The 14,801-nt window shown below is 37.9% G+C and overlaps 1 protein-coding gene across 4 annotated transcripts in view; it reads right to left on the bottom strand.

Moving 5' to 3' along the window:
* TSPAN9 (tetraspanin 9) overlaps nt 1-14,801 on the bottom strand; it is a 147,852-nt gene that overhangs the window by 61,883 nt on the left and 71,168 nt on the right. For 3 of the 4 annotated variants that reach the window (XM_052701691.1, XM_052701690.1, XM_052701692.1), the window contains one exon: nt 12,978-13,057. In XM_052701691.1, the coding sequence (XP_052557651.1) occupies nt 12,978-13,057 (80 nt within the window). Of the gene's footprint in view, nt 1-12,977; nt 13,903-14,801 lie in introns of those variants that run through there. The other variant, XM_052701689.1, reaches the window with a different exon arrangement.

Here is a 14,801-nt window from a genome sequence, read left to right on the forward strand (position 1 = left end):
ACATTTTTTGGTTTGGTTTATACCTATCAATGGATATGATTATTTTGCTGTAGTCAGCACTTGTTAGATGACACTCAGAATGCTATGTCCAGGTTTTGTCCTCCTAGTTCAAGAAAAATATTCAAAACTTGGAGATAATCTGGCAGAACATCATCAAGATCAGCAGTGTACAAAAGCTGCTGTACTGAATTTTTGTGTACATAGAAAAAAACTGAAAACAAACTGAATCAATTGAGAACTACTAGAATAGATTATCAAAAGAAATTATGCAATATCTGTTCCTTTAAATACTCAAGGCTCAGGTTGATCACGCCATGAGTAATACAATTTAACTTCTACTTGCCTTCCACTTAGCAAAAGGCTGGACAAGATGATCTACAGGGATCCCTACCAACCTAGACTTTTTCTGTGATTCCATAATCTAAACGTATACTGTGATCTAAACATTTGCTAAATACTACTTATGCAGTAATCTTATTTTTACATTAATTTTTTTCTGATTTGAATGTAAAAAAAAAATTAATTTCTCTGCCTTCTGCAAGTATTAGATATCATGTTGGTTTATTTATTTATTGTTTATACTTTTTTATTATCTGCTTTGGAGTCATACAAGAACATACAGACACACAGACTCTAGCTGTCTCTGTCCAAGTTAATTTGGAAATGAAGTGCAGGGAACACCACTGCAAAAAAAAAAACAAAGCTCAAAGTATGTGACTGGCAGAATTTTTGAGCTCATGGGCAACGTCATGCATACACAGAGGAACACAGAGGCACCACAAGCCTACTGGAATTTGGAGTGTGCTACTTGCAAGTCCTTGCCCCCAATAGCTCAGTCCGCTAGTCTGAGATCTTGGCCCTCTAAAGGTGGAGCATCCATGGAGATATTTAGTTCTAGTGGCTCAGTTTGCCATGTGTATCAAGAGGATAAAAAGCACTGCTCATATTTACAGACTGTCAAATGGATAAATACATTAACTGGTCCCAAGGGACTAAGTCTTATAGAAACAGATGTAACATCAATTCCCTAAAACAGTGAAAATTGATTTGACAGGGCAATTGGAATGCTAAGGAAGAATAATTAAGACAATACAGTTTATTAGTTAAATTAGAAAAAATATCTTCACAACCAAAAGACACTAAAAGAAAAGGCCCTCTTTGCAAACATGACAAGAGCTAGAATAACTGGAATGGGGGCTGAGGGAATACGCAGGACAGTAAGATTCCTATTCAGCTGATTAGTTTAGATGTTTACCTTTCTGAATTACAATTCATTGACAGAACATCAACATCTCTTACCTGCTTAAGAACATAACTGATTGGAAGTTTTCAAAGACAATAAAGAAGAAGAAATGAGTCTTGTGAATAACTCAAGCTATCTAGCAGTCACACCGTTGCTAACAGATTATAAGCATTCAGCTTATATGTAAGAAAAGTGTGGGAACAAATTAATCAAGAACCCTAACAGAAGAATATAGCTTTGATTCAGAAGTAATCCTCCTGGTAACTGAAATTTACTAGCAGAATTACTAGAAATCCATATAAGTCAGGCCATCTAAAAAAAATCAGAGTACATGCTACAGGGTCAGACACAAAAAATCAATGAATCCTATGTGGTCAGTTGCAGAGATCATTACAAAACTGTTCATTTTATTATACGGATTTTATTTAGTTCTCTGAGCTAGCAAATTAAGTGAACACAGAATATCACACTGTAAACTCTTTCATTTTTGCACCATTTCAGACTCAGTAATTGTACTTTATAGTATACAGAGATGATCATACATAACAGAATTACTCTGAGTAACCAGTTCCACACTTCATCCTTACATGTTTTGCACTGTATGTGCAAAATAGTAGAAACCTGCTAGCAACTAATACATCTCTGTTTATGATCAGTAATTAAACTAATGAATCCTTTCAGCTTACAGTCATCTGCTCATAATCTTCTTTGGAAGCTCATGATTTTCTGGTTTCAGTCCACTTAATTGTACTGAACTTAAATAAATAAATAAATAAACAAATTTAAAAAAGAAACACTTATTTTAGTAAAGAAAACCAACACCTGTGAGTCACAAATCCTTACAGTGTTTGGAATTAATAGTTCTGTAACTAACAAGACACACACCAATTTGTGCTGATTTAAAATCCTTGCAACAACTCTCAACACATCATACATTTCCCAGTCATGTACGGTTGATTCAAGATGCTGCTCTTAAGAATCAACAGTTATGTAGTCATTTTCTACAATTTTAACCTACAGCAGTTGAAATTGTACCTGAATGCACTTAGGAACTATGGAGAAATCTACAATAAAATAAATAAAATACAGATTCAGTTCCTGTCTTCTTATGACTTGTCAGTATAATATTTGAAGAAAGACACACAGACCTTACATATGCTTGAAAATACACTGAAGTACTATTTCAGGTGCACTGATTAGAGAAACAGTACAAGGGTTTACATTAAGGAGAGTCAGAAAATAAGCCAAAGGAAGGAGTAGCAAATTCAGCTTGCAATGAGAACCTAGTAGGCTGAACAAGAACCCACAGATGCACAATTTCTTCCCCAATAAAACAGAAATAACTTTTTTTTTTTGCAAACACTACTGCCTCTAAAAAATAATTTCTCATTTACTGAACTTAATAACAAACCTAGCAAACACAAAGAGTAAAATAAATTGCACGTTAGATATAGTGTGCTTAAGCTTGCATCCCCTCCAAGGCAGAATAGAGACACTGTCTTACCGTGACACTAAATGTTTACAGGAAGGTTCAGACTGGTTACTAATACCACTGGACCTGGCTATGACTTCATCCAGGGCAACCATAAACATCACCTGGATGTATTGTAATGCTCTGAGAAATCTAGCATTACCTGCTCTATCTAAGCAGTGATAAACCTGCTGACCATGGTGCCCAGTTTTGACAGATACCAGAGAAGATGAATGACACATGACTTTCAAAATACAAACTGGCAGCAAGGCCAAGAATATTCTATATCCATAGTATACTGGATGACAGGAGTAATTCAGTGAGGTTTGGACATTAATGTGAACTTTTGCTCAGCTCAGGAAAAGCAGCAGGAAAGAAGAATGATCATCACAGTCCAATTTCCAAACACTTGGAAGTTCAGGTATCTGCTGAATATATATTCAGCAGTCCTAAGCAGGAAGGTACTGAGCTGAAGTAGACTTAGAGCTAATTTGTTTCAGAAAGCTGTGAAATTGCTTTGGGTTTAATGTCCATGGTCATTTCTGTAAATGGACATTAACATTATTAAGTTTGATGTTACCACCCCAATAAGTTCATTAAATACATTCAGTAACACACTTCCAGCTGTATTAGATCCCTCTAATTTATTTGGAAGGTGTCATTTATTTGTTTTTGCAAGATACTTAAAAAAGAACCCTAGATACCCATTACAATTCCATCTTTAATTTAAAGCTTCAGTGAGTTGCTGAAAGTTTAGGTTACCTTACTAGTGATGTGAGAGGAATACAGGAGCTACAAAGTATACTGTACCAAATTGTATGTGACAACTTGGCTGCCTCCAGGAAATGCCCTAATTTTATACACGGTGAAACAAACTGAACTTTACTTTCCAAATTTGGACTGCATCACATCTTTTCTACCCAGGTTCCATTTTGCACCAGCAGCATTTAAATAGACAGCCTCTTGGACATTTTGTTAATGGAGTTACAAGCTCATCCTACTCTACGTGCACAAGGAAGATTATACCTCTTCAGATCAGCATTTGCAGACTTACTTTCAAGGAAGACAGCAAGAAGACATACAAGGAATGTGCTAACAAAGGCCAAGTCAAGCAACTTACTGGTATGATCTAGAAGACTCTATGGGTTTGGAGGAAAGTAAGGACAATTGCAGCTATTTTGCTTATTCATTATTATAATCATAGCCTTATAAAAGTTGGTATTATAGTTATTTTTTAAAATTGCAGGAATTAAGACACAGAGGGTTGAACATACTTTCTTAAGGTCAGAGAGACAGTGGATATATAAAATAGAACCTGAGTCATATTCTTAAAGAAATAAGTCTACTCTGGGAGTTGGAGGACTGGGGACATATTTTCTAGTTTGAAAGTGTTATTTTACTTTTCACTTTCAATCAATATAAGCTTCTTAATACATAAATTAGGAAACTATGTACAGCACACTACTCTATATCAGATGCACAAAACAAACCTGCATTTTAAGTTATGAATCAACTGACCATTTACTCAAAATAGCAAGCAGAAGTGGCCTGCTCAACCTACAGCTAGAGGAAGAACGCTCCAGGACTGAAGGGAAAAAAAAATAATAGAAACAAACTCAAAAAACTCAAACCACCAACTGATTAAAATACGATGTTAGTAAAGAGCAGTAACTGAGACACTGTGAAAAGTGACATATCAGATGTCCCCCCTATCGAGTTAATCAGCTTAGACTCACTTCCCTAAAAACAGTTATGGGGCCCCTGCCGTGAAGATAAAAATGTCTAGCTTAACTCTGAAGTAAGCCTCAGTATTTTAAAATAAACCTAGCCCCAGGCCTCAAATAACATATAACTGTTATGCTATAATGATATTTATTTTTAATGGAGTTTATTCACAACATATTCATTAGGACATGATACTGTTTAACTACATATTACTTTTCCTTCTCCTTCTAGACAAATCACTGACATACAAAACATTTTTTTGCTAAGTGTAATCCAACATTGATGTGTAAATTTGCATAGGCAACCTGAAGAGTGCCATAGCACTCGGAAACTAAAACTAAACTGTGGAATCTTTTCTCAGCTTCTCAAATTCATATTAAAAATGGAGTTCTTCTGCTAATGTGACTGAAAACAGTCTTTAGAAAATTAGGACCACTTCTTTTCCAGACTTCATTATATTGCTTTGAATAACTTTTATTATTATTATTTATTTTTAGTACCCTTACTTTCATGGGATTGTACTGCAATTGTTATTCTGTTGCTGTCTTATGACATAACAGTCAAAATATAACAGAAATAAATATGTCTATTATGTCAAGGGACAAGCATCTCAGGGTCATTCTCTGCCTGTCTCTCTTTGTCATTATTCCCTGTGTCAATAAATGGAGTTATCAGATAATGCAGCCAGGGGCAAGAGAATAGACACGAGAATTTGAACGTGCTTCCTGTTGTAAGATATCAGTAATTTGCAATTTTTCTCATTTCAGGGATAAACCATCTGCCCCTCTTAAGCCTCAGAGATTAACTTTCAATTATGCAGAGGGACAAAGCCTGCTCACAAGATTTAACTGACCAACAGGCTCAAATAAGCGTTTAAGCTTTGGTGTGCTATTTCATATATTCCTGTTAAGGGTAAATAAACATTTAAGTATGTTACCATAAATAAACCATTCTAAAATCTCTGCCTGGTCTACAGTACCATTATCTCTGACAGCAGTCTCGTCCAAACAGATACAGACGTGCTCCCTTTCTTTTAGTGTGATCTGAGACTTAATAAAATGTGACTTGCATGGCTGCAGTACTACTGTCTTTATGTACAATGATAATCACACAACATTGTTTTTCATCTGTAAGAAAAAATATGAATCACTCTTGCTGTAATAATAAATTAGACAAATAACTAATGCAGAAAAATCTCATCAGGAGCAATAGTTTTTATCTGTAACACAGTATCAATGGAAAATCTGCTGAATTAAAATTTTGCTGATACTTCAAGGTCAGCTACTCTATAGCCCACATTTTTCTGTACTTTACATTCTAGCAAAAAGAAAATCTTAGCAATCTGCTATAAATTTACTCCAAAACTGAGTATCAAATAACTGAATTTGGAAATTTGACTCCATTTAACTTAGATATGTGAACTTATCCTCATAATTATATTACTAATAATAAACTAGTACTGTTCCTATGAGACACTTTTGAAATAGCTTAAATATAAACAACTAATAAGACACATTAACAACCTGACTGCATTTAGCTTTACAGCTCCTTGAAATACAGAAGATCAGAAATTGTATCATCTTAACAGATACATAGTTCCCAAAATAAGACACATTTTATATTAAAATCAAAGCAATGTTAAGTGTATTATAAATGCCTCACTGTATGTGCATTCACTAACCTTAACTGATAAATTAAACTTCTGAAGTCTGTTTTCTTGCAAAGTTCTCTGCTGAAGTTTCAATAATTTCTTCCTGACAGTTCAAATTTTACTTTTTAATTCTCATTTTGAAATTCTCATGTCATGAATAAAATTTATTTTAAAAATTTTTGTTTATAAAATTTCCATTTTATACACAACATGATTTTGTGATACAGTCTGTGAAAACAGTTTCTATAAACCTTTCCTCTGATTAAAAAAAAAAAGAAGTGAAACCTATCCTACAAATACATGTAACCTAAACTTTTTAATTTAATGAATACCTTTCTTGACAACTAAGTTGCTACCTGTAAAGGCAAACATCAATACTGGATTTCTTCTGCAGAGCTACACAGAGAGCTCCTCAATCTCCATATATTTGCTCATAAACATTCTGAAGGCAAACTAAGTCAGCAAATGTTTGCACTTGCCCCATCCCTTTGCAAAACATATTACACACTTAAGATAAATTCAGTGTAAATCATCATCCCAGCCAAATTTAAATACTATAAGCTTCCTTAACCCTCAGCTCAGACTTCCCTAATCTCTGAAAGAAAGCAATGCCAGATGGTCATGAACAACTGCTAAGAGGACCACAGAGAAACACCTGTAGCTCTTAGTAGTATGGTGGAGAAACACCTTCTGTTTCAACTTACTGCTCAGCCACACTTAGATCAAATTGCTGTGTGGAACTCGCATGCAATCCTTCAACATTAGCTCATACATCTGCTTTTAACTTTCAAAAAATGTATTTTTTGTCATGAATCTAATTCAACAAAACTTATGTCCTGTTGGGCAGAAACAATACTCCAACTCTTTACCACATCTATTTCAGCAACAATATACTTGCTACATGGAGACAAGAACAATCCACTAAACAATGTACTCTTCCATCACCTCCATGCATATACTTGTCAATACAGATAAGTCTGAAGAAAAATATGTACACACATATATATGTATGTATGTGTATACAATATGTGTACATATGCTCATATATGTGTGTGTTATATACAGGGGCTGCTCTGAAAGTAAAGCCTCCTATTTTATTACCTTGGCCCATGACATCAGAGGCAGGTGATGGTATGGCAGTAAAGATTGAACCTTCCTGCCAGTGATCCATTACATTCTGTTGCCATGTGACAGATGGTAGGAGAGTAGCAGTCTGACAAAATGCCATCTGACATGGAAGTGCATATGAAGCAAAGCTGTAAGGCAAGAAACAATCCAGGCAACCATGCACAGCTGTCACACTACAAAATGAAGAGCTCATCCATGAGAATCTGTGGATTACAATCAGGAATACATGTATGGAGCTCCAGTGCACTGAAAACAATGGTTGCAACACTGGAGAATCACAAAGTTTGTGCCATGTGGATCCCGTGAACGCTCACAGGAACAGAAAGAACACTGTATATATATCTGTCAGGATCTATTGAACTAATACGAAGCTGAAGGTGACAGTTTCCTGAACTGTATCATCATCATTGATGAGAAAAGGTGTCACCACTATGAGAAAGAGTCCACAGTGGCCACATGGGAATTCCCTATTGAAGAAAAAGATCAAGAAGCAACCTCTAGTAGGTAAAATGATGAGAATCATCTCTTGTGATAAGAAAGGGGCGAGCCTTCTGGATTTCCAGGAACCAATACAAACCATCAACTCTGAAAGCTACATCACAATGCTGACTAAGCTAAAGGCTCAGAGTTCCAGGTCAGAGAAGATAACTTTTCTCTTGCAACACAATAACATCAGGCCCCATACCCATCTGAAGACTGCTAGTTTTCTCTTAACTGTCCTACCACACCCACTGTACAGTCCAGATTTGGTGACTGCTCTTCTGACTTTCACCTATTCAGGCTGATGAAACATGGATGGTGTGAGCAACACCACCATCGTAGCAGCTGTGAAACAGTGACAGTGGTTCACCTCTGCTGGTGCAGGTCTTTAAAAGCAAGGCATCCAAACTCTTGCCCATGGCTGGCAAAAATACACAGCTAACGGTGGTGACTAGTTAAAAAATAGCATTTTGTAGCTGAGATTTTGTTCTGTCCAATAGTGTTATTGTGCTACTTGTATCTGCTGTGGTTTCAATGCAAACAGGAGGCACTACTTTAAGAATGACCGACATACAAGAAAGCAGAATGTCTGCCTCCAAAATTTCCTCATGAAACCAGCACTGGAATTTCAACTCACAAAAGAACTAATAAGAATTAAGAAGCATTTCAAGAAACTGCTGCAGTGTCTTGTAAAAGTTGCTTTACAAAATATTAATTTACTTTCTACTTCATATCAGAAACTCACTCCTCATCATTATAACCAGGAACTATTTCATTTTCTCTAGAGCACTTTACTAACTTTTTTCAATTTCTGTTGTAGTTTCCACGGAAATAAATTGGAGGCATTACTTTCAGAGTGACCTACATCTATTTATCATAGAATCACATAATCATAGAATGGCCTGGGTAGAAAATGACCATAATGATCATCTAGTTTCAACACCCATGCTGTGTACAGGGTCACCAACCATCAGACCAGGCTGCCCAGAGCCACATCCAGCCTGGCCTTGAATGCCTCCAGGGACGGGGCATCCACAACCTCCTTGGGCAACCTGTTCCAGTCTGCCACTACACTGTGTGAAAAACTTCCCCATAATATCTAACCTAAACCTCCCCTGTCTCAGTTTAAAATAATTTCCCCTTGTCCTATCACTATCCACCCTCAGAAACAGCCATTCCCCTCCTGTTTATAAGCTCCCTTCAAGTCTGGAAGGCTGCAATGAGGTCTCTTTTCCAAGCTAAACAAGCCCCGTTCCTTCAACCTTTCTAAATAGGAGAGCTGCTCCAGAACTCTGATCATCTTAGTGGCCCTCCTCTGGACCCGCTCTAAGAGCTCCACGTCCTTCCTGTACTGGGGGCCCCAGGCCTGGATGCAGTACTGCAGATGGGGCTTCACAAGAGCTGAGTAGAAGGGGACAATCACCTCCCTCTCCCTGCTGGCCACCCCTTTTTTCATGCAGCCCAGAACACAGTTGGCCTTCCGGGCTGCAAGTGCACACTGCAGGCTCATGTCCAGCTACTCATCCACTAGGACCCCCCAAGTTCTTCTCTGCAGGGTTGCTCTCAAGGAGATCTTCCCCCAGCTTGTATTTATACAAGCCCCAAGTCATATCGTGCCCAACCCAAGTGCAGCACCCTGCACTTGGACTTACTGAACCTCTTTATGTTTTCATGGGCCCACTTCTCTAGCTTGTCCTGGTCCCTCTTGATGGCTTCCCTTCCCTCTAGTGTATCGAACACACCACTCAGTTTGGTGTCATCTGCAAACTTGCTGAGGGAGCACTCGATGCCATCGTCTATGTCATTGATAAAGACGTTGAAGAGCACTGGTCCCAAGATTGACTCCTGTGCGACACCGCTTGTGATCGGCCTATCTTCACACGCACGGACAACAGCCCTGTATTCCTCCCAGGATACACAACCCTGCTTTTACTTTCTGAACATTTCCCTTTTTTCTCTCAGTTTAAGCTGCAGGTCTTTGCACAGTCACAACAGTTGCTTGCCTCCCCTGCTCGACTTCTTCTGCTGGGGATGGAGAGCCGTTGTGCTCTCAAAAGGGTTACCTTAAAGAGCTGCCAGCTTTGTTCTGTACCCACACCCTTAAGGACAGTTTCCCAGGGGATCCCACTCAGCAATTCCTTGAGCAGTTGGAATTTTCCTCTCCTAAAGCACAGGGTCCTAGCTTTGCTTTTTGCCAGGTCCACATTCTTCAAAATCGTAAACTCCATCAAGGCATGGTCACTACAGCCCAAGCTGCCTCCAATCTTAACCTCTCTAATGCTCTCCTCTGCAATATATATATATATATTGTATATTTATATATGCATACATAATTAGTCTTCAAATATGTGTGATCTGGCTGACAGGCAGAAGGAATAGTACAGTTCACTGGCACATGTGGGAGAGACTAAATCTTCTCCATGTCAATAAGCAAATAATGGAAAAAACATCCTTCTTTGGGCCAACGCTAAGAACTGTTCAAGGTAACGGGGTTCACAGTTCTTGGACACCAGAGGTAAACACTGTTCCCCATTTTTCAGTAGATGTATTAAAGAACTACTGTAGCACTACAGTAGAACAATACTTCCCAGCAGCCACCCATTGTGCTACTATAAATCTAGAACATAGTGGCTTTCTGGAAAGTACACAAGTCCTTCAGATTGCCCATTAACTACTTCATTTGCCACATAGCTGCTAGACTGGCATCTGTTTAAAGACACTTTAGAACTGCTTTCAATCTCTGTTTACAGTTGCCTAAAAAAAGGGTTTTTTAATAAAAGAAATCACTTTGCATTACAAAAGATGATTGTAACTGCTCAAGAGCAGACACAATTTCATGGTTCTGAAGGATGCAACGCTCAAATTGCAGTGGGATACTACAGTCCTAGACACAGCTCGGTCAGCAATGCTGGGAAACATGCTCTGTACTTAACAGCTCAGTGAGCTGACGACCAGGACGAATGAGACCAGGCAGACCTGGGAATGAGGAAAAAGGGTTGAGAGGAAAGACAGGACTGAAAAAGCAGGGAGTGCTTCAGTACAGAGTAGAAGTAGGAGACAGTGGCAGAGCTGCCTGGGAAGCCCAGAGCTGGGCTAGCAGGAGAGTTTAAGGCAGCAGTGAGTGACACCGAAATTTTCATAGTCAGCAATGAACACACACACACAGCCAAATACCCACAGCCATAATGTAACAAACAAAGGTTCCAGATACAAAGCCAAAGGTGGCAAACTACAGTACAGTACACTTCACAGTACAGTACACTACACTTCTACACTACACAGTAGAACGAAGCATGCTTCATTCTAGCTCACATTTCCATGAGTAAAATGAGATGGTCTATTTACTTGAATGGCTTGAGACACAGGATAATAACATAGTCTGATTACTAAAAATAAGAATCTAGCAAGACTTCAGTCCTCTCGAATGATGCACAAGATGTCAAGTTTGGCTGGCAAAACTGAATTCAAGTCAGGTAAAGAGAAGAAAGGAGGAATTTAATACAGCTAAGGTGAACAACATAAACCAGGCTGGTTGATCAAGTTTCTGTTGTAACCAACGTCGAAAAGTACTTGACATCTTGCACGTTAGCATTTTTCTGTAATTGTGGTTCTACAGAACCGTATTTATTCTGTATGGCATAGCTCATAAAAAAAAACATTTTTGGAATATCAGAGATGTGACAATGTTTAACAACAGAAAGAAAAGTAATATAATCCTCATAAGAAAACACATATATTTTAGTAAGTGAGGGCGAAGAGATAACTAATGACTGATCACAGAGAACACAAATAATGATATCAGAAGAGCTGTTCCAAAAATAATGGCAACAAGCATCACATGAAAAAAATGCTTCCAAGGCATCAAAGTAATATAACCTTCAGGTTGAATAAAAATGATTAACTCCAGGAACAGTTAAGGCAACTTCCTAGTAGTGTTCATATACGAAAGATTAAAAAAAAGAAAACAACATACAAACTTTGATGGAATCTTCTTCACTCCTTTCTTTCTATTTCTTTCTATTTAAGTAAGATTCACACAATTTCAGTGGTTGAAACATTTCAATCTATTACTGTTAAAAGATCACTGTTGCTAGAGTGGTTCAGTGCTAGACCAAATCTCCCATTAATGCTTGCTCCTAAAAGTTATTTCAGTAAGTGGGTCAGATGAACAGAGAAGCCGCTAGTAAGATTCCAAATTTGAACACCGATGACTCCAGTCCACCTAAACTGTACTGTTAATGGCCCTTCTTTTAAAATAAACCTAGAAAAGACGTCTTCGTTTATTTATGAGATATATTGTGTATTTCCGGACCACAAACATTAATGATATGGTTCATACATTCAAACACTGTAGTCATCAGGAAAACAGTGACCTTTGCTTTTAAATGAATCAAACTATTTCATTTTCAGCTGTATTCATGCACCGAGTATTACCATTAGTCTGTATGTCCCTCAGCAATACTGTTCACTCAAGGATGCCAAGCTACCAATTGATTTGAACATCTCCTCCCTTCCTTGTATCTCACATAATTTTGTTCAAAGTAGACATTATGCTTTTAATTTGCTTGTTAAGGCATTGTTACAACTCCTCTTGCCTCTTGGCTGACGGAGGAAAATCAATTTTGATCCTTCAGAAGTAAATGCAGACCTCCAATTTCATATATCAGTGTGGACAACTGTCGCTGAAACTGAACCCAGACTACTTCATCATTCCAGTTATTTCACATTTATGCTGATACTGTAAGAGGTTAGGACATAGGCAATTCATTGTTTTTAATTGGAGAAATGGAACAGAATTTCCTTCAAACAAAAAGGCAGCTTGTGAATGAAGTTTACAATAAATAAATGACATTTATGTCAACAGCGAGAATGCACTTCAAAATTATATTTAACTTCAGCTTAATAAATTATGAAACCTGACATCACAGGATTTTAACCCTACAGTAATTCTTCTCTTCCCGAAGAATAACAGTTTTGCCATTTCTTAAATAACACAGTTCAAAACATGAAAGAATATTGAGTTTCAAGATTTATTAATTTAATCTCAGCAACCAGATGATAATAAATATACTAATAATGTATATTTTCTCATTAGTTTAATGAGGGTTTAATACTGAATGTATTCCATGCAAGCATGAGAGACAGGGCAAGGAGGGGAAGAGGAGACAGCTGGGGGGAGGGGAAGAACTTACTGTAGTGCTTCAAAGATGCACTATAAATGTAATGCAGCAGTACAGACAGCACTAACAAATGAAGGCAACTGAAAATGCAATACTCACCCAAAATATCAAATTGAAAAGGAACATCATATATTTCAAACAACACAGGCAGCCTCTTGTCATGTCGCACTTCTTAAATTCTAAAAGGAAAACAAAGGATAGATCCAGGTAAAAGACCACATATTTGCTGCCTTTGGGTGCACTGTATTTGTCACTTTTTATGCCAGTCCCAGTCCCAGAACCAGTCCCAGTTTCGATGCCAGTGTGGTTCTGTGTGCGTGATCCAGCTGTACCATAGAAAGCTCCAGCAGTAAAACCTCGACCAAATTGCCTTCCTGAGGTAGAAGGTTTAGCAAAATCTGAGTCTTTGCTATCCAAAGATGGACTCCGGTGAATTGAAGAATCCTCGCTACTTGACTTCTCCATGATTTCTCTTTCCATAGTTGTCAGATTCAATGATGTACAGCATCTCTCAGTGTTAAATGCAATGCAATACAGGCTTTCTGTATTTCACTTCTCTTTTTCTTCATACATAAATCAGATAATTACTGCAGAATTTATTCACTGCATTGTTGCTGTTTATCTATTTTTTATAGCAATGCAGGCTGTACTCTATCCATAGCATGGATTTATTCATTAATATCCTATCCATGCACAGACTCATGATTTATCTTGATAAATCAGATATGCAGAACTTCAGTTTTTATTCAAGAGCCACAGGCTCGTCTCTCTGCCCTTATTCTACAGCCCTCTAATCTGTAGGCAGCAGATGGTCCTTGCATCCATTTCCAAAAAGCTTCCGCAGTACACCTAGGAGAATACTCTGCAGCCTGACCACTTTTCCTGCTCTAACCTTCCCTCTCTGAGTCTGTCTGTTTCACACGCTGTCTTTTTTTCCCACCCGTTTACAGTATCTCATTCAGTAATCAGCTATCAGAGTGCACTCTGTGTTTCACTGCTGTTGATGTGAAATCAGCAGCAACTGCAACCACTGGGCATTTCCCACAGAAATCCCTGACCTAATAGCAAATAATAAATCCACCCTCTTTCTTGCTCCTCCCCTCTGCTTTCCATCTGACCAGTTAGAAGAAGCCTTCTCCCACAGGGCACGCCTCCATGACACAGTATCTTTAATAGGATTAGAATTACTCTTGACTATACAAGTGCACAACAGAAAATCTCTTTAAATGTCAAGTACTGTTTAGCTGTTTATGAGCTAGAACTGTGAGGTAATAGTACTTGTACAGTGCAATCAAATCATGTTAAAATATATATTAGACAGCCAAGATCTAGCCTCCCACTATGCACAAAATGAACACTGACTACACAAACAGAATTTTCTTCGGGCTTAAATGTCATGGGACAAGATACTGGAACAGACTAGCAACCAGCATACACTGAATAGACACATATCTCACTTATGCATGCACACAGTGACACCGTCACCTCTGAAATAATTAACCATAAGAAAAGCTGAGCTGCTGTCTCAGGATGATCAGTGAATTCTTAAAACTTGAAATGTAACAATATCTGAACCTCCACCTATTTACAGGCTGCTTAACCAGTAATTCAGAGATTATTTTTATGTATGCTGATGTATCATCCTATGCTGTAAGTAGACTATGAACTAGAAGCATTGACACAAATGTCACATTTCTTTTCCAGATAGTAGCACAAAATGCCTGGTAGGACCTTGAAATAGAGGAAGCAGGAGTGTGCATGTGCGTTGGTGCCTATGCTTGAGGGGGGGCAGGGAAAGGGGCAGTAATTCTGGTCACACTTGGTGCTTTCAAATTTGTCATTTTGTCAAGACTTTAAGCACACCACAAGGATGTTGCAAAGGGAGAAAACATTTAAACTGTAAATTACTGTTCTCTTTTTTCA

The sequence above is a fragment of the Tympanuchus pallidicinctus genome, unplaced genomic scaffold (genome assembly GCF_026119805.1).
Source record: "Tympanuchus pallidicinctus isolate F22 unplaced genomic scaffold, pur_lepc_1.0 scaffold40, whole genome shotgun sequence".
NCBI lineage: Eukaryota > Metazoa > Chordata > Aves > Galliformes > Phasianidae > Tympanuchus > Tympanuchus pallidicinctus.